The 25168-nt window shown below is 38.4% G+C and overlaps 1 protein-coding gene across 5 annotated transcripts in view; it reads right to left on the bottom strand.

Moving 5' to 3' along the window:
* OTUD7A (OTU deubiquitinase 7A) overlaps positions 1 to 25168 on the bottom strand; it is a 120112-nt gene that overhangs the window by 32447 nt on the left and 62497 nt on the right. For 4 of the 5 annotated variants that reach the window (XM_082769113.1, XM_082769114.1, XM_082769115.1 and 1 more), the window contains exons 4-6: positions 19281 to 19417; positions 7625 to 7784; positions 3572 to 3726 (exon numbers count right to left, since the gene is read on the bottom strand). In XM_082769113.1, the coding sequence (XP_082625239.1) occupies positions 3572 to 3722 (151 nt within the window). In that variant the 5' untranslated portion in view covers positions 3723 to 3726; positions 7625 to 7784; positions 19281 to 19417. Of the gene's footprint in view, positions 1 to 3571; positions 3727 to 7624; positions 7785 to 19280; positions 19418 to 22801; positions 22825 to 25168 lie in introns of those variants that run through there. The other variant, XM_082769116.1, reaches the window with a different exon arrangement.

The following is a 25168-nucleotide window of genomic DNA, read 5'->3' on the forward strand; positions in this document are numbered from 1 at the left end:
GTACTAATTGCTGTCAAGCAAGCATACCCCCCCAAAGTCCTAAACAACTAGGAGGAATACTGCAAAGTCTTGTAATCATAACCAAGCTGACGGAACAGTGCTTCCAATTTTAGTAACTCAGCCATAATAGTAGCTAAGAGTTTTACCAGTGTTGATAAAAAGCTGTTCTTGTAACTGAAAAGAATGATGAAAGTAACCTGGCTGGTCCAGAAAACATGCTGAAAACACCTTCTCTTGTTGCAAGCCTTACCCTCTGAAAAGAATGGCAGCAATGCAGATCTGCAGTGCTTGATGTAAAGGTTCCCGAGGCATAAGGACAACTAGTTAATGCAAACCAGGGAAAGTCTCAGAAAGTATTTGCCAGTCCAGTTTCCTTATTTTTAACCAGTATGCTGTGAGGTTCCTACAGATTTTTGGTTTGCAGGTGATAGCCACGTCTAATGACCTTTTACTGATCCCTCTCTACAGAACTCACCTGTTTGCAAGAAAGTTTTAAAAAAACAAAGTGTTTTGGAATAGTCAAGCTACAGCATTTACAAATGAATCAAGTCATAAACTTTGCCACTGTTATATTGAACTTGGAAAAAGGCCTTATTGTTTTCAACATTTATACACAATTGAATTTTAAAAAACACTGAATTAATAATAACATATAGCTCTGTGACCTGTTAGAGTTTCTTAGGCAGAACTATGAAAAACAAACCCATTTTTTAATTTTAATGCGGCTTTTTTAAAGCTATTTTCAGATGCACATGGCAAAGTTCTCATACTTCGATTTTTTGTCTGTGAAATGAGAACTCCATTAAAGTTAAGCAAGTACACAGAATTCTAGAATTGCTAACTTTAGAATGTCACGGTGGGCACAGACTGACCACAAGCTTCCCGTGCAATCCCAAGGCAAACTTAGCCAAAGATACAAACAGCAGCATATGTAATGTAATTGCAAAAAGGCAAACTTTGCTCTCTATGTAACACTAGAAAGGTATATACCCACAAAGCCAAAGCATTTCTTTCTATATTGCTTTGCATGACAGAGAAAATACAGAAACAGAAAGTGAAACTTGGAAATCCATGTTTAGCTTATCAAAATTAGATAGAAAAGAAACTTAATTACACCTTTATTATTGTTTTATGATACTAATAGCTGGCAAAAAGAGCTAGACACAAATTAGAACCAAGTCAAAGTTTATAAAAATATGAAAGGATTGAAAATATCTTATTCATCTCTCTAAATCTTCATTTCAAATTAAGAATGGACACTTCATGGAGAGTGTGTCAAATCCAACAAGCAGAATGTTTTGGTCAGACAACAAACTGTGCTCAACGCAAAGCTCAACCAAAATAAACTGCAGGGATCATACCAGATTGTCTACACAATAATGGAATTCAAAAAAAAAAATCCACAAAAGTCAAAGAAAGGACATGTTATTAGAAATGGCTCTGAAAAAGAAGTGAACCTTCCATAAGAAGCACAATTTGAACATTCAGTCTGAGCACTTAGTAAGAAGAGAATTTGTGAGCAGATCAGGAAGAGGGAAGGGCTATGCGGTCCTACTAAAACTTGTGATTATATGGAAATGAAGGTCTATACAAATAATCTTTCTTCACTTAAAGTTCTCTATTACAGATGTCTGAGGAATACAAATTACAGGCAAATCTTGAAACTTCTCAAAAATGTGTACACCTGTTTTCAAATTCTTAATTGAAGTTAGTTTTCTGACATCATAATTCCAAGACCAGGCGTAGGACATTTGCAATAGCTTTGTGCACCATCACACTGGAGGTTGCCCTTCTGAATATTTTTCATCTTTACGAAGCTATTTCATGGCTTTCAGCACTGCTCAGAGAGTCCATAGCACAGAGAACACAGGTGTGCATTTCAGAGCTCTGGAAGGAAGGTCTACAACATTGCCTGGACATGACTTTGAAGTCCTCCTGACCCCAGATCAGATGCAAACCTAACAGCTCCATGAGCACTCCACAAACTGAGCTACACAAGGTTGTGACATTATCTGCATTTTATCTGGGGAAAATATATGATTCTAGCGAAATATATGATTCTGTGATTCTAATGATATCACAGTAGCCACAGTACAGCAGCATGCCAGCAAGAGGCTGTTAACTTCACACTGCAACACCTGCACACCAGGACAGCTACTTGGGACAGTAACAGTGGTGTCAGCATGGCAGTCTCTTGTGTGTCCTTTTTAGACAAGTGAGAAACCACTGGATAAATTATTGACCCACAGAATGAGACATAGCCAGCGTTAACAGCTGTTACACCAAATGCATCCATAACTACATGTGAGAAAATGTTCCTGTGAGCACATTCTTGTCCAGAACTAGCAGCAAAGCATTTTACCTTGATATATTCCTGTGTAGGAGGAAATAATTAGCACTAAATACATACGCCTATTAGCCTGTTCAGAAAATTAAATTGCTCATTCGCTATTTCTTTGTTAATATGTATGGTGTGAATTTATTAATCTCCACAAATTGAAAGTACAACACAGAAAAACACAACTATGTATTTATTTGGACTCATTGTCCTTTATAGCAAGGAAAAGTAACACTTCTGAATCACCTCTAATACATAGAAACGCTTTTCAAATTTTGGCAATTTTCTATCAGCCCAATAACTGACAATGTGTCGTGATACTGCTGAGAAAAACTTCATGGTGTTCCCCACAAAGAACTTCTAGCATAAATACTATAAAGTGCTTTTGCAAAAAGTAAATATATACCCAAATGTTTACCCCCAAAGTCTGCTGTGGTTGTTCAGTAATCACTTTGATTTAGCATAAAATTTCTTGAAATATACTAAGTTAAAAATCTTTCAGAGAAAAAGTCCAAGGTGCATTTACCTAGCCCACAGAACTGCATGACACAGACACCACCAAATCATTTCTAACTTCCCATCCTCACAATTTTGGCTAGCTCACATCAAAAGAAATGGAAAAAAAAAGAAAAAAAGAAAAAAAAAATCATTTAAAAATGCCTCCAAAATCAAAGATATTTTTCCACATTTAGAATTATAAACTTATACCAACTACAATAACATTACTAAGAACACTCAGTTATTTTTCTGATACAGCTTTTTAGATGTTTTCCAACCTAGGCATTTGACTCCCACACCAGTTCCAAACAGGCATGCGTATTAATCTGGGCCCCAAAAACATTTCTGGTTCCTTTCTCACTCTACACTAAGACCATCTCAGACTCAACTTGGCTGCTTTGCCCGGTGTGCCAAAACATTTACTGTACTTTTAGGCAGTTGGAAATTACAAAATTAAGCTACAGCCGCATTCCCTGGGTAGGATATCTTCATTTAACACATTACCATTAATATTTTTAAATTCTGCAGTCTAACACTAAGAATTTATTTTGTTAAGGCTTTTGCTGAAAACGCCTACTCTGATAAAATCTATAGTCAACTTATTAGGAGAGTTGGCTTAACTAACCAAAATACTAAGAAACGTCTGTTTCTAGAGGCTCGAGTTCTCTTTTTATTACTGGTTCTTGCTTTAAGAAAGCTGTGAAGATAGGAAATATTTGTGTCCTGAAAGCTTACCTTCCAGTAAGTCTCTTGCCAGACCCGGTTCTGCCCCTGTGGACCGAACAAAGTCTGACAGGACTGCATCCATATCAAGAGTCATGTGATCATCCAGGGATGCTGCCAGGCACGCAGCAGCAGCAGGACTCGCCGGTTGGCTAGAAGGCATCCATCTGCCATGGAGAAAAAGAAACAGAATTCGGGAATATATGCCAAATTGATGTAAATGACATTTTTCTTCTCTGCACCAAACAAAACTAATAAAAATGCTAAAACATTCAAGTTACTACATTAAAATAAACAGTATTTGTCATTCATCTCTGCCTTAGCATAGGAGCTGTTGATCACTTGCACTGTCTGCATGTTCTTCTGTTTCTGAACATTTCATATTTTTATTTTTTCTCATGTGCAGCTTCTAAGTAATTCTGCAACTCAAAGACTCCAATCCGGCAAAGCATAGGCATGGTTCATTCAAAACACAGAGATCATATCATTGCCTGTAAGGACAGAACTGTTCATATACTGAAGTTCAGCAAGCATTTAAATGTTTGACTAGTCTAGAGCTCTTTTTTGCCTTACTTACTAACATACATACAACAGAGTTCATTATCAGTTCTTTTATTTGTCTTGTCAATACCACTTCCATAATGCATAGTTTCCCCATTGCACTGTGTCTGGCTTGGATGCAGTTAATTTTCTTTACTAACTTCCAAATTTGTGACTAACATGGTGCTGATAGCACAGCAATATTCTGGGCATTGCTGAACAGCTCTTACACGGCATCACAGCTGTCTCTGTTTCCCACCCTGCCCACCCCAAGGCTGGGGGTATGCAGCCAGGACAGGTGCCCCCAGCTGACCAGAGGGATATTCCATACCCCGTAAATGTCATGCTCAGCGATAAAAGTGGAGGAGACTCTTTCCAAAGTAGCTGTTGCTTGGAGACTGGCTAGGCATCGGTCTGCTCGTGGGAGGCTTCGAGTGACAGTCTTTCCATTACTTGCTTTCCCCCCACCTCCTCTTTCCTTCATTTTAATTAAATTGCCTTTATCTTGATCCATGACTTCTTCCTCACTATTGCTCTTCCAATTTTCTCCCCCATCCTGCTGTGGGGTTAGGGACTGAGCAGCTGGTGGGTGCTCTGTTGCTGGCCAGGCTTAAACTCCAGGGCTTAATGACTGTTTCCTGCTTCTCCTCTTTACTGCGTTCTTTTCCTTACCTAGGAGACTTATAATAAAAGCAGTGGCCTCAAGTCTAATCTGGTATTTGGCCCTTGTATTGCTGCCATCCCAGTACTCAGGGAACCATCTCACAGAGACAACTAACAATTACACCTTTCTGCTCTTCTCCACAAGCTATTCTGTGGGGAAGCTGCAAGTGGATGGCAACTCCCCCTTCTCCTCCAGGGTTTCCTGCCTTGTTGCAATGGCCCTGCAGTTTCTCAGACTTCCCTCTGTAACCAGAATGCTCATACTATGCAGAAACGTTACAGCTGTCATCCAGGTGAGGGAATTACCACTTGGCTGCTCTGACACTGGGATACCAAGGCCCAATCACGAATGACAGGGCCATTAGCAGCCAGCATCCTATCTAAGGGCTGGGGAATCAGCAGTAGGACCAGAAAAGGGACAACAATCTTCAGTCTCTGCAGACAGCTCCTGATGAGTGTGAAGGCAAAGTCTCCTCTCAAGGAAGACCTTGCCAACTAGCAAGGCAGATGGACCAAAGCAGAGGAAGGTATCCAGCGTCTGAGGCAACTGGCAGCGCTGGAGGTGCTTTACAGCAACTGGGGCAACAACCAGTCCTCCAAGGAACCATAGGAAGTCCATGTCACAGAAGTTTGTATGGAACACGCTGACACCATCGGCCAGCCCCTAGTGCAGACACTGAGGTTCCACCTTGGTGCACGAGGCTGGCCTGCCAGCGCCAGTCAAACAGAAAGCCTTCCTCCCTGAACCTGTGCGCCTGCACCTACCCACAGCCACAAGGCAGAGATTTTGGAGCACCACCCAAAGAGATGACTTATGCTGAAGAGGACTCACTGTACAATAAGTTGTCAGAAAAAAAGAAACAATATGCTCATAACCAATGGATCCTGTTGTATTGTGAGAAACCACACAGACCAAGCTGAAGCGTTTAGTTAGTGCTTAGCTGCTGGCTGGGTCAACCCACCACACCCACTTTGTACTTTTGGATAAGGAATTCACTTTTTCTCCTGTTTCTTCCGAAATAATGCTCTCTTTCTCACGTGGCATCAGAAAACATTTTTCAGCTTCTGCAGCAGCTTTCATTTCAGAGCACTTCTTAAAAACCTCTCTTAGAAAGCGCAGCAGCAGCGCCTTTTCCATATAATATAATGACAACCACAGTAAGAGAAAGCTGCTCCCAATCCAATGGCTATGTTCCTGTTCACCAGTGCAAGTCAAATGGTTCTGCCCAGACTGACAGATCGAAGTCCTCTCCAAAGGTACTATGAGACTGAGCTCCTGTCACTTTCTGGGAAAAACAACAGCGTGACTTTTTGCAGAATTCCTGAATCATCATAATCAACTCTGCACCAGGCTAAGACCCAGCCTGTACAAACCATGACCTGTCAGTACCTTTCCACTTTTGTGCTGGATTCCCCTTGGCCCTAGTAAATCTCAGCAAGACTCCCACAAAATAACTGTTTTGGAATATGCTGTACATTGCTTTTTAAAAAGAAAAGCTTAAGTGTACATGTATAAAGGTGCCAAGTACAAACTATGTGACTGTCATACATAGTCAATCACAGGTAAGCAGCCTTCCTCAAGTTAATAAAGCTCAGTCAGGTAATTTTCAGGCCAACAGTTCTACAGAGTACAGCGAACACCGCAGCTGAGGATCAGGTATACATCTAGCCTTCTCTAGTGCAGTATCTTTATAGCTGAATCTTCAATGGAGAAATCATCTCCACAAAGCAAATCCACAAAAAATAAAGCACTATAAACTCTTGGTCCAACAGAGGCTGTGCTAGGAGAGGCAGAAAGGAAAGGCCTGGCAGGATTTCACTCTTCTTCTCCTGATTGATGCAATTAGAGTGCTAGTTAATGCAGTTAGGGTACACAAAGGTCTTTACTGCTTTTACCCAATATTTCTACCTAATGCAAGCCCCGACCCACCCGTCTATCCAGGGCTCTCTGAAGTTCTGAAGCAGTTGCTGTGTAATACCAGCTCAATCACAAGAAAAAAAAAACGTTTTCCTGCTTCCTTGTCCAAGCAACAAGCCCCAAGGCCAAGTGATGCACTGTTTTAGCAGCTCGCTGCAAAAACCAGCACAGCACCAGTGCATCACTGTGCCAGGGGGCTACAGGGGCTCTGTGAGGAGAGGGGGGCTGCCCTGGGCCACACATAGCCAGCTGGAGCCAGCGCAGTAGCGACCCAGGGCTGGGCACAGCCGAGCCCAGCAGCCACACCGTGGTGCCTGTCTGCAAACGCTTTCCATCCAGTTAGACGGTTGGTTTTGGAAGGAAGAGGAGAAGGAACGAGAGAACGAGGTGATGTTTCTGTAACTTAGTAATTTTGCTTTATTGACAACCAATACTGTAGTTACTGTGCAATTTTCTCCTATGTTTACAAACAGTCTGGCAGGGGCAATCTTACTTACCAGGGTGCTCAGAACCACCTTCAGACCCATCAGGAAGCAGATAACTTCTTGCCTCAAGTGAAACATAACACAATGTTGGCATGGGAGCCTTTGTTGCCAAATCCAGGGCTAACAGAAACATCTACCCTATTGGAACTTGTACTTGCCTTTTTTTTTTTTTTTTTCCTGAAAAAAAGGGAACTCTAGCCTTCTAGGCAATGTTCTCTCCAAATAACAAATAAAAATTAAAGTGGTTGCTTCAAGAGCAACTGGCGCTAGACATGCTAGTAACACAACTGACATTCAAAACCAAGTTATGCTAAAGGTATCTCTGTACTTCTGCTCTGCCTGCATTGCTGTGGAAATAGTGCAAAGCAAAGCAAACAGGATCAAGTTAAATGATACATACTTAGGCAAAAGCATGGGCCTTACTTCCAAGCTTGTTATTCATTATTGGTCAAAGTTTACCTTTAAACATGAATTAGATATTTCCTGTTGACTCCTCCTCACAGGATTCCTCCTCAGCTGCAACTTTGCCAGGTGCCAAGGGTACAGATGAGCATGGAGGTTTCCTACCAGGAACAGATGATACTGGCGCTTGCTTGTAACACAGCTACAGAGAAATAAACTGTGGGAGAAAAAAAGTAAGCAGTTGATTTCGCAGTTCCCCAGAAGTAATGCAGTCCTTTCCTAGTCCATTTCCTACTGTCCATATGAACACGAGGGGATGTACAACTCCTCAGAGAGCATCTCCCTACCAAAGCTGCTCCCCCAGCCCGTGCTGTAATGAAACGGCGCAAGGGATTTGTGCATGCACGTGCAAAACCAGACTCCTCCGACGTTTAGTTTTGGTGACATTGCTCAAAAACAGCAAGTAACAGGACTTCTTTAAAGTACATCATATCAGTCCAATAGACCTCAAAGTACTGCAATGAGGGGGATATAGTTACCATTAGAACACTAACCTAGAGTGTCTTACAAACTGACAGGTCAAACATGACTAAGTCCTGTGATTCCTCACTTTGACCAGGGTAACAGCTGGCATACTAGCCAGTGTCCCAGCTGATGGTTGTTAACTTCTTCAGACAAGTTAATTACCTGACTATGGTCAAACTTAGACATTGGATCCCTTAGCAATTGCTTCTTTCTGCAAGTACGTACCCAGAAAAATATCCTTCCATCTCAGGGGGAAGGGGTCCTCACCATCCTCAGCCACGAGGACTGTGAAGTCCAACTAATTCAAGATGTCTAGGAAATGGTTATGTTTTTCACTAGCAAATCAGATTATACTGCTGTCAACTCTACCTATTTCACAGCTGGCTCTTACATTGGTACCTCTGTATGTTTTATACTTCTACTTCACACTTCTACATTTATGTAATTTATACTTTTATGCTAATTATACCATCGCATTGTTACATTGGGGCTGCACTAGGAATAGCAGGGAAGGTGATCCTTTCCCTCTCTTCAGCCCTGGTGAGCGGCATCTGGAGTGCAGTGTCAATTTCTGGCTCCCCAATACAGGAAAGCCATGGACAGACTGTACCAAGTCCAGTGAACAAACTACACATCTGGATCACCATGAGACAAGAGAGACATTTCTAATAGTTAACAAAGCCAAAGCAGTAACAGAAGGAAGTCTAGAAATACAGAAAAGGCTACTCAAAACACAATGCTGGCACTTGAGCAGAGAGTATTACCTTAGCAGATCATGGCCAAATTTGGCATCAAAGCTTTGTAGCAACTGAAGCCCTTTCTCTGTTTCGATACAAATGCAGGACAATAATGCTGCTATTATTTGATATACAGTCTCATGCAGAGATCCCCTGTACTAAACTGAACCTTACATCTATGCAAAAAGACCACGAGAAATATGATCCAATGAATTTCCTTCCCAACTACAAGATAAATCGTAACCAGCATGATGAAAACATATGGATCAAGCTAAAAGAACCTGCTGCAGGTGAATGATATAAAGCATTAGCTAATTTCAGATACCATTCAGAAGTGGGTCAGTAGTATAATGACTATTGATTTAAAATGCACCAGCTGGGCACTCAAGGACAGTCCCTATGTGTGGAGGCCAGACCGCTCATAAATTTTGAAAAGCGCACATCAGTCTTTAGTCAGTTCATGAGTTGCCTCAATATCGCTTTTATTTCAATATTTTTAACATTAGAATTGAAAAGACATCCCTTTAACAGCTGAAAAGAGGACTGAGCTCCACACATCTATGACATCGACCAGCACCTCAGAATTACCTCATGGTTACATGCCCGCCAGAAGCCAGGCAGTAACCAGGCTGACAGAAGCACATCACTCTTCACCCATCCCAGCAAAGGTCATGTAAACTGCCCACGAAGATCTTTCCTACAGATGAAGCTCCTTCTGGTAATGTATATAGAAAACTGATTATATCTGTGCATTTACAGCTGATGGGATTGTGTGTAACAAAGCCAGAGACAGCACTTGCTGTTTTATTGAGAAACAACAATAAAAAATGAAATATTATGCAAGTACTATGATATAATGATAAATAGCTTTGCACTTCAAAAAAATCTGCCTTGTGTTAGGTGCTAAGGAACCACACCCGATGGAGACCTCCCAAATCCATGACAGTGTTGAGGAACAGTTTCTAGCTGAACACTCCTGTGCCTGTGCACTAACACTGCATGTCTCTAGGCCCTGAGTCCTCCAGCTGTGCTTAGAGCACCTGCACAAAAATATCTATGCTATTTAATTACCCCTGCTACTCATCAAACCTAAATTAACAGCACAACACGATTTAATAGTGTTGATTCAGACAGATTTGTCTGTAAGACGGAAGGGGGAATGCAGAAACATGTTAATGAATGCCGAAAACTGAGAACTGACCCACTGCTGATTACCTGAGGTAACACTGGCTCATCGGTTTGGGCTACTTCACAATGAAATAGGACATGCAGGGCTGTGCTGACTGGAACTGGACTCCTGCACAGTTTCCTGGCAAATTCAAAATTTCAGCACTGCTGAATTAAGTACATAAGAGACAACTAAAATTTCTGCTACACGTACAACTGAGGAGCAACCTGCTGTGGAAGCTCATTCCTCGCACATGGGCAACACCTCCCAAAGTCTTTACAACATTATAAACTGGATGCGGAAACTGGAAACTACTAAACCCATAAACAGCTCTACTAAAAATCAAATTAATTAAAACAAAGTCTCTAAATGTCAAATACTAGGCCTCCTAACTACAGCAATATTTTGCTGTACTAACTATACATACAAACTGCTCCTCTTTTTTATTTCATTCATCAGATGTTACCATTTCTAGTCACAATTAGCACAGAGGCAGGTGATCTGGCTGTTACTTGAACTACCACACCATGAAAAAAAAACTTTTACAAAAATCCAAACTATGCGCGCTCTACACTGAAAACAACCTTCAGAGTTGGTAGGTTCCTCCCTTTATAAATTTGAACTAGCCCTATTTTTATTTTTTTCCCCACCGGGAAGAGCTGTTTTCTTAGCTCTCTGGGATTTAAAGGAGGGAAAAATAAAAGTCTTTCAAAAATTACTCTCTTTGCCAGAAAAGTACTATTAGCTGTGAAAACACATCCAGATGGAATAGATTGCTAAGCAAGAAAAGGAAAGAAATTCCGAGGAAGCAGGTAGGCAGTGACTCAGTGCAAGCTGGGAGCTCAGCACCAGATGGCGACCAGGCTGGCTGTTCTCACCACATGCACCACCTCTCACCTGCAAAAGCACCACACCACCACCTTTGCTGCTGGTGGCTAGTTGAAGCAGCAATGCAACTTACACCTGAAATCCAACACACCCTTGGAGCAGATCTAACACACTTCCATGTTACACCACCTGTCAACAAGCAGCACTCCTCTCCGAGTATGTATGCACAGAGGCATACGTCTATGTTTGCTGTTTTCCTTTCACATGAGCCACATATGATAAACGAAGAGCACTCCGTACTGAATAGAGATGGAAACTATTTGACCGTCAAAGCACAATGGAGACCTTGGCTTTCTCTCACTCTGTAGCCTAATTTCTTCCCTAAATAATTCCATACTTACACAATGCAAATATGAGAAGTAATGAAAGGGAAACATCTGTTGCATACTGTAAGAAAGAGCATTTTGAAAGGCTTTAAAGAAGAGGGACAGGTAGATCCTAAATGTTAAGATGGGTGAATAGGACTTGAAATCAAGTTAATGGAGTCCCATGCACATCTGATCTCTTCTTCCTCTTGAAGTACCTGTCTCTTAAAACAGCCACTCTTGGAAGTTCAGCCTTCATCTGAATCTAACTTTGACCTCTTCAAAATCAAAGAGCTTTATGCAGGTATACAATATAAAAATACTTTTTTTTTCCAAACAGGTGCAAACAAATAGGGCTAATTAATGAAACAAAATCAAGTATGTTGAAACAAAACCCATGCCTAAGGAATACAAAGAGCTGTTGAAACAGAGGCAAAGAAGTGAAAGGAAAGAGTTCAAGAATCGACAAACATTCAGAAAGACAATCACTAAACTGCAACTAAAATCTTCAAAGGGCGAAACAGGCATCTCCAGCAATATGCCTGAACTCAAATCTCTAGGAAGCCAGCAGAAATACACAGACTGCTTTAAGCCCATTCTGTCTGTCCCCATCCCCACCTCCCCCTCCTTTTTTCCCCATTTTTATTTCCCTCCAGTGTGACGGAGCTAAATACCCCATTAACATTACTCACTCCTCTCAGCTGGTCTGGCAACATGCAGGCTAAGTGCAGACCCCTTGTGTTGAATGTTCATGCTCCTTTGATTTTCGGTAGTTAAGTCAGAAAGACCCCATTAGTGCACAGCTCCAGACTTTGCAAGTAATTTTTCCTGACATGATGTATTTGATGTAGAATGTCATAATTCTACCACCTTGACAACATCACTAAATTGAACCAATGCACCAAATGAAGTCATTTTTATTAGTGAAACATCTAAATTCTTTGAATTAAGGTTTTGCAATTTTTCATTCTTTTCTGCATGTAAAACGTATTTACTTACAGTTTCACATGGACTTCTTTTTTTTTTTTTTTTTTTTCAGTAAGCCAGAGATATTTATTAGGTTATTACATTTCTAAAGCTGCTCCACTTTTCATTAGGTAACATTTTGCCAAACGTTCATATACGAAATAAAAGTTATTGAGCAAAAAACTGTAATTAACCGAATCCATTAGAGATTTGTTTAGAAGCAGAACACCAGCTTTAAGAGGGCTGGTATTTAATGTCAAAATACGTCTCTTAAGATTGTCTGGTATGAATAGCATGTGTATGTGAAAATAAATTGTTCAAAGTGTTTTTCAACCAAGGAAAAAGTGATTAACTGTAAAGATACAGGACCTGTTTGAAATATAGAAAGAAAAAAATCTGCCAAGAGCATCTGAAAGGAATTACACCGATTTATTTATTTGATTTCTTTTTTCAGCAATCAAAACACAATTTTTAAAGTAACGAACAGTGCAGTATGCCTACAGGAACACTGACCACATCCCAAACATGAAACATCTCCCTGTCCTTTACGTGGGTTAGCTTCAACACTATTTTACACAGACTCACTTCAATTCAGTAAACTTCTTGTAAGCAGCATAACACTTCAATCAGGCTTTTTTTTTTTTCTCCAGTGTTTCCTGAATAGCTGGGGACATTTATCTCTAAGCACACCATGTGTATACAGATATACACATAGGTAGAGGTAAACGTCCCCAGCTATACACATACACATAATGTATATGTGTATTTTATCTTGATATAGTCAGGTCTGCATCCAAGATGTACTTGGAAAAAATAAAAAAAATAAATACATACAAGCATGTTTCCATTTGGCAGTATCCAAAATAGAACTAAAAGGTAAAAATGAAAGACAGATGTTGGCAAAGCCTCTTCTGGAACACTAGAAGCAAGTTCAGTAACTCAGAAATCACTTCAAACTAAAGCAGATGAAATAAAAGGCTGCAGAGCATCAGAAGTTAAGCATTTCATCATAGGACAAGTGACCCAAAGAGCCTAGCTTGCAGATCCTAAGAAAACACAGTAGAGAACTGGGTAACTGTTCCTCATAAATGCATCAAAACACAGGAAAATACAGTCCAGAAATAAAGGCAGGGTCCCCAGTGACAGAAGTACTGGGAAGAAAATACTGAATTATTTTGTAAAAATAGGGCTACAGAAGTGCACATAAAGTACAACATAACATTCTGCAGTAATATGAAACCAGTCTGAAGAACTGGACAGTTTTTTGCAATCCTGTGGCCTATTTTTTTTTTTTGACATTTCTGAATAAACTAAGTTTCCAGGTAACCCTTTTAGGGGTTATTCTCAGAGGACCATGGATTAAGATGGTCCACATTCCAACATTAAAACAATTTCCAAAGGAGAAAAGCCTGTATTGAACCTTTTCCCTTGCTCTGGATAACTTCCACCTGAAAAATTATATAAGCAAGTTGCACCCATGTAGGAATTCGCTTACTTCTGCAATAGGTTACATACATATGGAACAGATATAGGTGTATATATACAAAGAGAATATAAGATTACGAGTGCGATTCTTCCTGAAAGAATTTACACTGGTGCAAAACAATACCTTAAATTTACAGCAGTATTTTATATGCCCTTGTCAAAGGTGGCAATGATTACACATGAAGAACTGGTGTAAGAAAAAAGTCTTTTCCCTAGTTAGATTTTTCTAACTAGCAAATGTGTAGCTTATATTAAAATATGGAGTATACTGTAAATGTTTGTCTTCTATGTTTAAAATAGAGTATGTAATACAACATATCAATAAAAAGATGTGTGATCACTTGAACAATTTCAACTTCGTTGACAGGATGTTTTTTTCCCTCTGTAAAAATTTTATTGTCCCTTTTTTTAAAACAAAACAAAACAAAACAAAAAACATGCCTCTAGTAAAATATGCAAACACTACCTGTATGAATTCAGACATCTTAACTATGATGATGGCGATTATATTTATACACATACGTGCATATATATATAGATATCAGTACATAACCACATAGCTAAATTGTAAGCCCATTTTTTTTTTTGGCATGAAACAAGCATGGTAAATGTATAGAGGTCTCAGAGTTACCAGCTGACATAACAGTAACGTTATTCTCTATGTCTGCAATTCTCTACCTTCAAGAGGAACTTAAGGCAAGTCGACCTTATTTTCCAGAATAGGTGTCTTGTTTTCTTCCTTGTCAACAAGACTTCTATTAATTTCTTATAAGAAATGAAGAATTAATACATTTTCCAGGGATAAGAATAACTGCTCAAATGTTAGACTCTAGAATTTTAATAGAGATATTGGTTCAAGAAACCAGTCACTGAAGGAAAACTGCAGAATTCCCCAGGAGCCAAGCAACGTGCACGCAACAATAAAAACCCAGTTTTATAAAACTGTAACATTATGGTGTAAACTAAAAATGTAACTTGAGTCACATTCATCTATACAAATCACTGTAGTAGTGTTTCAATCAACCACATAACCATGTGTTTTGCCTTTTTTTTTTTTCCTTCCCCCTTTGGTTAATTAGTATTTGGCACTTTCCTTGGTCTTTTATTCAGGACACTGTTATGAGTTAAACAGAATCTACTAGAATAATCTCGCTATTGAAATGATCACACTAATCCATCTGAAAACTTCTGTTTCTAAAAAAGTTAATGATTTTGAATTAGTGTCACATTTGACAATTGCTCCATTGTTTTTTTCTTGTTTATTTAATCTGGAAGGTTTGAATTTGGCACTGTAAGATCTGTATTTGTTTAAACAGTAGTGGATGAATACCTCTGTATGAAAGCCCTTCATAAATTCACAACAGGCCCCTTAGTTCTTCTCTTCTTCTTGTATATGTATACTTACAGTTAAATTAATTTTAATGCTTGCAGAAAGAACAAGTTATTTTTCTTGCTCCTTTGAATTCAAATGGGTCAGCAATTTGACAACTACATTTAACAGGAATTTGCTGTTATCTGGGACTTCAAAGGGGTTTTTAGCTGTCAGTAAGAATCTAGTATTCAGACTGTCGCAAGCCATGTGTCATTTGCAGATGCATGTATTACCTAACCAATGCACTAGAGTGATTATCAGTACTGATGTATTATTATTTCTATAAAATATATCCTTGGACGAATCTACCATACTGATTATGTTAATTCAAAACTCTAACACCACAATACCAATTTCTCAGGAGGAAACTTCAGCAGTACATACTTTCCCAGAAAAAAAAAAAAAAAAATCTTAAGAAGTGTATATTTTTCACATATATTTGTCAAAAAGACTAAGAAGAGTTGTAAGTATAAATATGTAGAATAAAATACACTCAATCAGGAAGCATGATTTTTTTTTTTAACCAACTAGAAAGCTACCAGAAAGAAGAACTCAACTTCAGAGAAATTCCAAAGCAGAAGCTAGATAATGGGAAGTCCTATAGATTTCCAGCCTGACTAGCAACAGCTGAGCACAACATACTGCAATTCCCAAAATATAAAAGGAGAAATTATCTGAAATGGTACTTAACAGCATATCTAGCTATATGAAGAAAGGTGTACAAATCTGTAGTTCTTTTTTATTTTATTTATTTATGACCATCCAGTAACTGGAAGGAGGAAAATAAGCACATGGATTTTGGGCAAAATTTGTGTCAAACAGAAGGTGGCAGAGGAAAACCCTAACATCACAGTCTAATAAAACACACAGAAATGAATTCAGACATGTGAAGTTAGGTAGCTAGTGCTACTCTACATATCACACAGTAACTTCTGGGTTTCATCTGCTGCTCCACTTTTACCTTCACAGAGTCTCCAGTTTTAGCACAGAGATTAAATGCAGCTTTTAAGCTTACATTTAGAACATATCCTAAAAAATTAAATGTGCATGTATTTACATACACACACTTCTCTTTTATTGGAGGTGAAGTAGTTCTAAACTTTGCAGTCTGTTTAGTATGACTGGACCTGTTCTGCTCACAGAACTCCAGTGAAAGATGGTGTTCAGGAAATGCCTCTGCACAAACTACTATTTAACTACCATTTAAGCTATTCGATATTTCTCCAAAATGTTTCTGAAGGCCTCTGTACTGAGCTTGGAGGACCAGCTCCTCACCTGTAGACATGGTAGAAGAAACTATACCTGTTACATACATACATACATACATATATATATATATATATATATATATAAACTGTGTGTATAGCTGTCTGCATGTGTATGTTGAAAAACTACTTGTCATTAATATTATGTATATGTTCTTATCATAAGATGCTTCAAGTCACAAAGACCTTCATTCAAATTAGCTGCACCTTACTGCATTCTGCTGTCAGAATGGCAAATCACTCCACTAAGAGACGATGTGTAATTGCATTATAAAGGGGACATATGGTCAACACTTAAATACTATCAGAACCACACAATTCTGAAAAACCTGTTTAAAACCAAACCAAACCAAACCAAAACAAACAAACAAACAAAAAAACACACTTTAAAACATTGCTGGATGGTTGAGATCCTGAGATGTAGCTGCAGTGATGAGTTAAAAGGCATTGGCTGGAATAGCCCAAATGGTAACAAATACCTAACATACAGTAATATGCATTAGACTTGAGAGCAAAGTCATATCTTTATAAATTAGTTACAAAACGTTGATTCCAAAGACATGTAAGAAGACAAGACAGCATTTAGTGACTAAGACAATTATCAGCAAATATCTTTTTTAAAATACCAGCATTATAGGAATAAAAGGTGAAGAATGACAAAAAAAAAAAAGCTCCAATAAGGCATTACTACTAAAGTTTTGTCTACACAATGCGACACAGGAAAATCAACCCAAATTAATTTAACTGGATTTGTCCGAGTCCATTAAATTCCTTTGCAAACATTTCCATCTGGGAATAAAAATGGGGCCTTAATTTGGTTTGGCTCATCTTGCCTTTGAAGTGGATTAAACTAAATTCACTAGAGGCCACTTTAATAATGAATGGGAGAGTGCACACAGACACTTGGTGGGATTTAAGCTGTCCTCCTTACATTCCTACATTTAGTTGACTTGCATCAATTCTCCTTGGTATCTTGTGTAGATGAGCCCTGAACCGATACATTTGACACAGAAGTGGAAAAATAGACAATGCAGGAAACTGTGCTGAAGAATCCTCAGTCAACACAATGACCCCCCCGTGGGAAGCAGCAAAGTACTATTATCCAAGAGAAGAGAAAGACTGTTCACTTTCAGAAATACTATTTAAAACATCTACTACTCGTTTATTTATTTGAATTCTTTGAAGCTACAGCTACTGATAAAGGACTCCACTAAATCATCATTTGAGAATTATTTAAGAATTAGAGGTTAGGACCTTATATTTTAGGCTAAGATAAAAGAATGTAGAAAAGAAAGACTGAAAAGATCATGCTGTGCTTAAAAGCTGTGGCACACTCCCACTGAAAAATCATCATTGAAAGCTAGAAACACTCAATACATTAAAGTACCAGACTCCCCTTAAACCACCGCCAGTCACTGACAGCAAGGGGCCCAAGAGGTGCTCTACCTGCACCGTGCCGCTGCTAACAGCCTGGCCAAAAGCACAGCACCAGCACCACTCCAGATGCGCACACAGGGGAATTAATGCACCTGCTCAGGCAGTGTTACTGCCCCTCCGTTCTGCAGGAACACTTTTACAATTTTTTCACAGAGCCTCAGAAGCATTTAGTAACACTACGGTGTTATAAATGTTATTGTCAGAGAGAAAAACCATCACAGATAAATGTTCATGGAAACAGGTCTAGAACTGAAATAAACCAACAAGCAGGAAACAGAACCTTTCCAGGTAAGGATCCTCCACATCCCTCCATCAGTATTTTTTCAGGATAAAACAACTGCATTGCTGTAATGTTTTTGTATTCATGTACAGATAAAGGGCCTGAACATAAGACAGTTACGGCATCTCCCTTACTATACTCAGAAGTCCTCACGATGTCCTAATTGTATTCTGTTAGAAGGCAGCAGTGCAAGAGAGAAACGTAATGCCACTGATAAAAATGGAATGTCACTAAAACAGAGCTCCATTTTAAGTCAAATTCAAGTATCAATTATTCTTTTATATGAGAGTGATAAAGAAGTAGGAAGCACATTGCACTGCTGTAGAAATACAATTTGAGGCCTCTTATTAAATGCACAATTTCATTAAGTAACCTATACCTCTTCTACTAGAACACATCTCTACAGAATATAAGGAATTAGAACACTGTAGATTTTCTCCTCATTTTGATTTTTTCCGTTATTTTTGCCTTACACATTTTACCTGATGCTGCTACAAAAAAAAATACTGTTTTAAAATACTGAACGTATTCCTCTAGATTTAATCCTTCTTTCAGATAAAGAAGGTATGCTGGCCAAAGCTCTAACCGCACCATTTTCTCTAACATATACATACTACATGCTCTGCAAATACTCTGCATGCATACAATTTACTTCAGTACGTGGGGTAAAAAAAAATAATTAAAAAAAAATGCAAGATACCCAAATAATCATTATTGGAAATAACATGCAGTTTCTTTAATTTTAGTTTTTATTTTTTAAGTTCACATTGCATTAAAAATGCAACACTTAGGCCTATAGGCACCATGAAATGCAAGCAGCTCAAAAACCAACACAATGAAAAACAGCACAAACACTTGCTGTTTCTTACATTTTGAGTTAAATAGCCCACTATTTCTACATTGTGAATTCTAAAATTGTCATAGCAACGTGAATCTGAGTCTTCATTTACAATGCAGATAATCTTTTTGATTGTGTTATTCATGCATAACCCCATATTGTCTGATTTGCTACATACTGCAGTAAACTTCTACTGGGGCTGCGGGGAGAGGAACAGACTACACAGGTATGACGCACTGGCATGCAGTGGTCAGGAAGTAGCTCAACCTCAACCTCTGCTTTACAGCAAGTTATTTCCTCCAATACTTTCATTTAAGAACAAACAGCTGCTGCTGAAAAGCCAGACTGCTAAGATTAGTTCTCTTGTTATGGCTGCTTGTTCTTGAGCCATAAATAGATACACAGCAGATTAGAGCTACCTTTAAGCAAGTTTTTCATTTGACTTACTTTGAACAGACTTTAAATAAGATTTCCTTGAGGCAAGTGTTGGATGGGTGTTATGCTGCTGGTTTTTGGTGATGAAAATAATCCATTTTTGCCACAGTACAAGGTATGAATAAGCAAAATTGTGTCCCCTGAGAAATCTGGAAGAAAAAAAAAAAAAAAGACAAGATATTAATCATTGCATTTATTCTGCACTATTTGAATGATACCTATCACTGTCAAGCACCAACTTTACTTTTGACACCAACAGCCTAATGGATACACTACTATCAATGCAGATAAATTACTGTGTGCAATAGTTTGCATTAAACAGATTGCTTGGACACAACCCAAAAAAATGAAGAAAAATATGAATTATGAATGTACAAAAATATCCTAATGGCTATGTATCCTACATGAAAATGGTAATTCTCACTTAAAAATTCCTCAGTTTATTTTATTAAGATTCAACGAATACAGCTTTGCAACTTTTTTTCCTCTTGTCTGTTGTATTTTTATGCATAGTGATCCAATAAACTGAAGAATGCTCCCCATATTACCACAATTTGGTCCGTGAGAAATATATAGAAATGTATACAGCATAAAATTATTAGCTATGAAAAGGTTCAGGCTGTAGAGTAACCTCATCTGCAATTATTTTTATGGGGACAAATTTAACTCATCTTAGTACATTTGTTTGGTGCCTGCAATAACTTCCACGGGAAGCTGACAAAGAAAACAAGGAAACACAGATTAAGGATGTTACATAAGTATTTCAAAAATCATCTGAGGCCAGATAACCATGTTCTTCATTAAGAATGAATGCTTATAATAATTTTCTCATTTTTTCCCTATTTCTGTCTAATACTGGGAAGTAATCACAGCCAAGGTGCTGAAGAAGCTTCCTCCACTCCGCCTCAGTTCTCTAAGACTCACATGTAATTTTTGCCCTAAACTCAAAAGGGACCTAATGATTCAATTCTTCTGAAACAGGACCAAAACACTTCCTACCATCTTCTCTGTAGCTTAGGACCAGCAGCACAGCTCTGAAAACCTCTTCCACTATCATTGTGTTGCACCTGGATGAGCACCTCCACACAAAGACTCAAGTGTGCAGTCCCTTCCATTAGTTTTGTTTCAAGCATGGGATTTGAAGTAGTTTTAGGAGAATACAAAAGCTACATTGCCTTGGTTCTTAGTTCTAGTGAGGCTAGGCTCATTTAGCCTAAGCTCTCTATTTAGAACAAGGCTTACCTACAGTTGCATTGCTGCCAGTTCTTTGCAAGGATAGAATTTAGTTCAAGCAACATGTGAAGGATACACAATGCATAATAATAATGAAGCAGTAATATTTAAGAAGTGTGATTGGTAACAGACCATCTGAAGAAAGATCTGTTTAGAGTAAGGATAGTCACCATCACTACTTAGGTCTTTCTTAAATAGAAATGACAAGTTTCAAAGAACTGATTAGTCTAGCTTGTGACCAACATCCACATGCAGCCACAGTTGCAGTGGATAGATAATCAAAAAAAAAGTCCCTGACAGTTTAAATTAATTTGTTTGAAGGACTGCTAGAACTGACAAAGTCATACCAGAGTTAACTTACAGAAGTACCTACAGAAAGTGGATTTGCAGTGCCATCTCTGACAACTAACTGTTTCCAGCAAAGCTTCAGGTTTTCTTCACTCTGGCCATTTCTTCAGCTAAAAATGCTGTTGAGGAACCAGCCTTGACAGGAAGAGGGAATGGAGTCTGCCACTGACAGGTGTCTGGCAGCATGTCTGGGTTAACTTTGGTGCCTCTGGTTTCAGTATGATCTGCTCTAAAACTGACTGAAACTTCCAGCTGGTGATTAGTAGCCTCTGGGGATGCTAGCAGTGTTAGTCCAGTTAGTATGAAGAGCATATGAAAGTTCTACACGACTGTGAAATATTAGTATAGAAATTACTGGAGAACACAAGTGCTAAATATATATTTTTGAACCTTGTCAGCGACCTCTTACTCACAATGGGAAGAGGTGAAAACTTTCATCACTGAAGTACCAAAACAGCAAGCTTGGTCACTTCTAATTTTGTCATGTTATTAAATATTTCTTTTTTATATTATTATTATTTTAAAAAGGCAAAAGAAGTTCTGTACTATCATAATTCTGTTTTCTTTCACATTGTTTCTTCATGTTGCAACTTCTTCAGACTTAGGCCTATACATATTCACAAACTATAAATTACACTCCATTATCAAGCAAAAATCCAGTAACGTGGCCATTGTGAAACTATCTAGTGTTGAAAATGGCTCTTCATCAACATTTTATGAATACATTAAATGCTCTGAACAGCAAGAAAATCGTTTTTTCATTTAGTCAAATCAATTTGGTAACATTCTAAGTTTTCTCTCACTGCAAGTAAGAAATAGCTACCTCTGCAGTCATAACAATTGTCAACCTCTGCCTTTTAAATTTTTACTGTAATTCAGACAATTTAAAAAGTAACAATAATCATAATTAACAGGACATTTAGGTTCACCAAGAAAAACTGGAAGCTGATGCATCAAGGAAAGTGTTACAAGGAAACACACAAAACAGTAAATAACAACAAAAAAAAAGCATTGGCAGCTAACAGATGGTCAAATTTGATTTAAAAAAGGTGCAGCCTAATTTTTTAGAGCTGTTGAGTATTTCTGAATAACTTCAACGGGATTAGTGGATATTCAGTGTCTCTAAGAAGTAGACCATTAGTTCTAATTGTCATTGTCATCATCACCTATTATTATGTACTATGAAAAGCAGGACACAGTTGGAGTTAAATATTAGTGTGTGAAACAGGAAATTTAGGAAGCCAGAAAAAAATGGAAATTGCTATTGATTGCAAAAATAAGCCTGGAGGTGGGGTAACAAAAACCCTCCACCACACTGAATATTAATGTCTATGGGCAACAGTTAAAGCAAATAATAAAGGTGCCTGTTTTGTTGCTGTTGTTTTTAACATATGTACCAAGCTCACATATAAAAACAGTGCCTGTAAACTTAAACAAAGAACCATCTCCCCTGAAAAAAAAATAGACTACTAGACAAAAAAGGAGGGGAAAATACAGAAGAATTTGCATTCCCCTTGAGCCTAGTCATCAAACCTGATGACAACGTCACTAAGGAATTAGAACTTGTTCTGCATAGCTTACTGCAAGCTTCAGCACACAAATATCTTTCAGTTCAATCTACTGCAAAATGAATTAGTTTTAAAAATATAGATATATATCTATATATATCTATATCTTTAAAACTATCTTAAACGTTTGGCTCCTTTTTACATTAAAAAAGCCCTAGAAAATAAACTGGAATAGATCATCATGCCTTAAAAAAAAAAAAAAATCAAATCATTGAAGCTATCCACAGTGACATTCTCTTTCACACATTTTATTATTTTTTAAAGACATGGATCAAAACACGTGCTTAGCTGCTGAGCTGAAACTAAATGCATAGCAAAGCTGACTGGGAGTTGTTGCTGTTTATTTTTAGAAAAAAAGGTATTGTCACTTTGGATGATACGCACTGTCATTTCAACAGAAATTCTTCAAAGAAGCACAGCACAAAATTCTTCTTCCCGATTAGCAGGTCTGCTTATTCGGCAGAAAATCAAGGAAGAAAAAGAATTCCATGACTCCTGATTCATAATAAAAAGATGTGGAGGTGGAAAAGGGATGATTTCAAAGATTATCTATAATTACAGTTACAAGTCAAACAAAGTACAAACAGCTGAGAAGGGACAGTGGGGGGGGAAGAGAAAAGCTATTACACAAGGTGGGGAGTTGGTCCCACAATACAATACAGCAGGACTGTTTGTTACAGCAAATGCTCAAACAGGCAAGACTGTGGATCACATAGAAGAGGAAAAACAACATTTTGCTACAAACCATGCTCTTCCATCACCTTTAAAAAAGCAACTAATTGGGCTGATCAAAATGGTGGCTGAATGGATGACTGATCAGAGGACGAGAAGCAGAGAAACGGGATAGCTCGTTTCTCTGCTTCATTTCGCAAAAACCTGTTTGAAAAAAAATGTTTTTGTTGTGTATGTCAGTAAACTTTTTACTAAATCAGTCAGTTTGCCAGACAGTGATCATGTGCAATATTTCCTTATCTGAGTCAGCTGTTCTTTTATTTACAAATGCTTCGGAAAAAAACCTTTTGATTTTCACTCTGCTGAACCAGTCACTTAACTGCAAGTGTTCTCCATTTCATGACAGACAGAACAAGCTAATTTCTTGGAGCTGCAGTCAGTAGAGAGAAAAGCAAACCTATGGGCATTTCATAATGCTTTAAAATGTAAAAGGTACAGGCTGAATTTTATCTGGTTGGTAATAATTTGTTTTTTCAAGCACTAGCATCAAAGGAGAAATGGTACTGTCAGGAAAATAGGGATGTCACTACCATCAACTACTCACATGTTTAAACTTGGATCTGAACTAAGCTCATACCTCCAGTACTTGGCTTTTTTTTTTTTCTAAGTAATGATACAGAGATGTATCTAGTTATATGCAACATAATGCACACCAGGTAATATTTTCTTACATGCAACAGTGATGTTTTCTATGATTAGGAACTCTAAAGACAAGACCCTTCCAATACCATGAACTAAAAATATCACCTTCACAAACAGATTTGATCCAAAAGAGACTGAGCTGCAAAAAATTTCCCTGGCAACTTCCAACAGCCCTGAATCTGACCTGCGATTTTTTTTTTACACAGCCTATGTGATTGAATAGGCTGCATATACTCACATCTGTTTGATTAAATTAGACTGTCAGTCTCCTAAAGTAAAGCCATAGCCAAAAGGCCCAAAATTAGATAAACAACCTCCAGTAGGGGAGCTGAAAATCTGTCTCTATTTTCTCTGCAATTCAAATGATGGAATGGAAAGCTCTGCAAAGGATGCCCTCAAACAGAATGACATTCAGAGAATTTCTACTACAATTGCCATTGCTACTTACAGCAAAGCAGTCAACTTTCACATAACACCTTACCTCCTGGAGGCCAGACCCTGTTAGAACGTCACCACTGAAAGCTGACCAGGGAAGTCTTCCTGAGCAGCCAGACCTGTTCCAAACTACTTCATGAATTCACCAAGTGATGGAGTTCCTCACATTTTTCTCTGTCCTTTCTGTGAATACATCTATCCACTCAACACTAATGAGATGAAGACAGATGCATTTGTGCAAGCAACATCTTTGGTAAGGGCTTCACTTTCCATACAGAGATAAAAAATTAAGATTCTTAGTTAAGAAACCTGACTGAGGAAAGCCCCTGAACTACTAGAATAATACAACACTTGGCCTTCCTGTCATGGAAAATTAGTAGTAAAGTAATGTTCATAATGAAAGGATAGCAAGTAGGTCAATAGACTTTCACCCTGCCTTTGCTGAACACAGAGAAAATGCAGAGCATGTGTTGCTCTGGAGAGTGCTAATGGGGAGAGCAGCTAGGAACTGCAGTCGCTCTTCTTTTCGTCCTCTATCTGTATTTCAAACAGTCTGAAAAAACAGCACAGAGAAGTAAAGACGAAATTTGGTTTTTAGTTTTTACAGCACTTTTGCTCCCACCTCTAGGCTTCTCAACTTTCTCCTGGTCATGACTAGCCGACGTGTATCAAACAACACAACGTGAATTATTTGCTCTGAAGAGAGACAGTGAAGAGAAAGACCTAGCTTCAAACATCATTTGCAAATTGCTGCTTCTGTGAAGAAATAACAGCCAGTATTCTTGCAAAAGGACACTTAAAAAAAACACTTGTTGATTGTGGAAGATGAAACTCAAGTTCATTCTGAAAGCACCCCAGAAGCTGCAGTAAGAGGCACAAGTGTGATAGCAGCACAAAGTCAGTGACCTTCCGGGTTTACAAACAGCTCTAACTTTTCTGAGA

Source organism: Aythya marila (assembly GCF_965140915.1).
Source record: "Aythya marila genome assembly, chromosome: 11".
Taxonomy (NCBI): Eukaryota; Metazoa; Chordata; class Aves; order Anseriformes; family Anatidae; genus Aythya; species Aythya marila.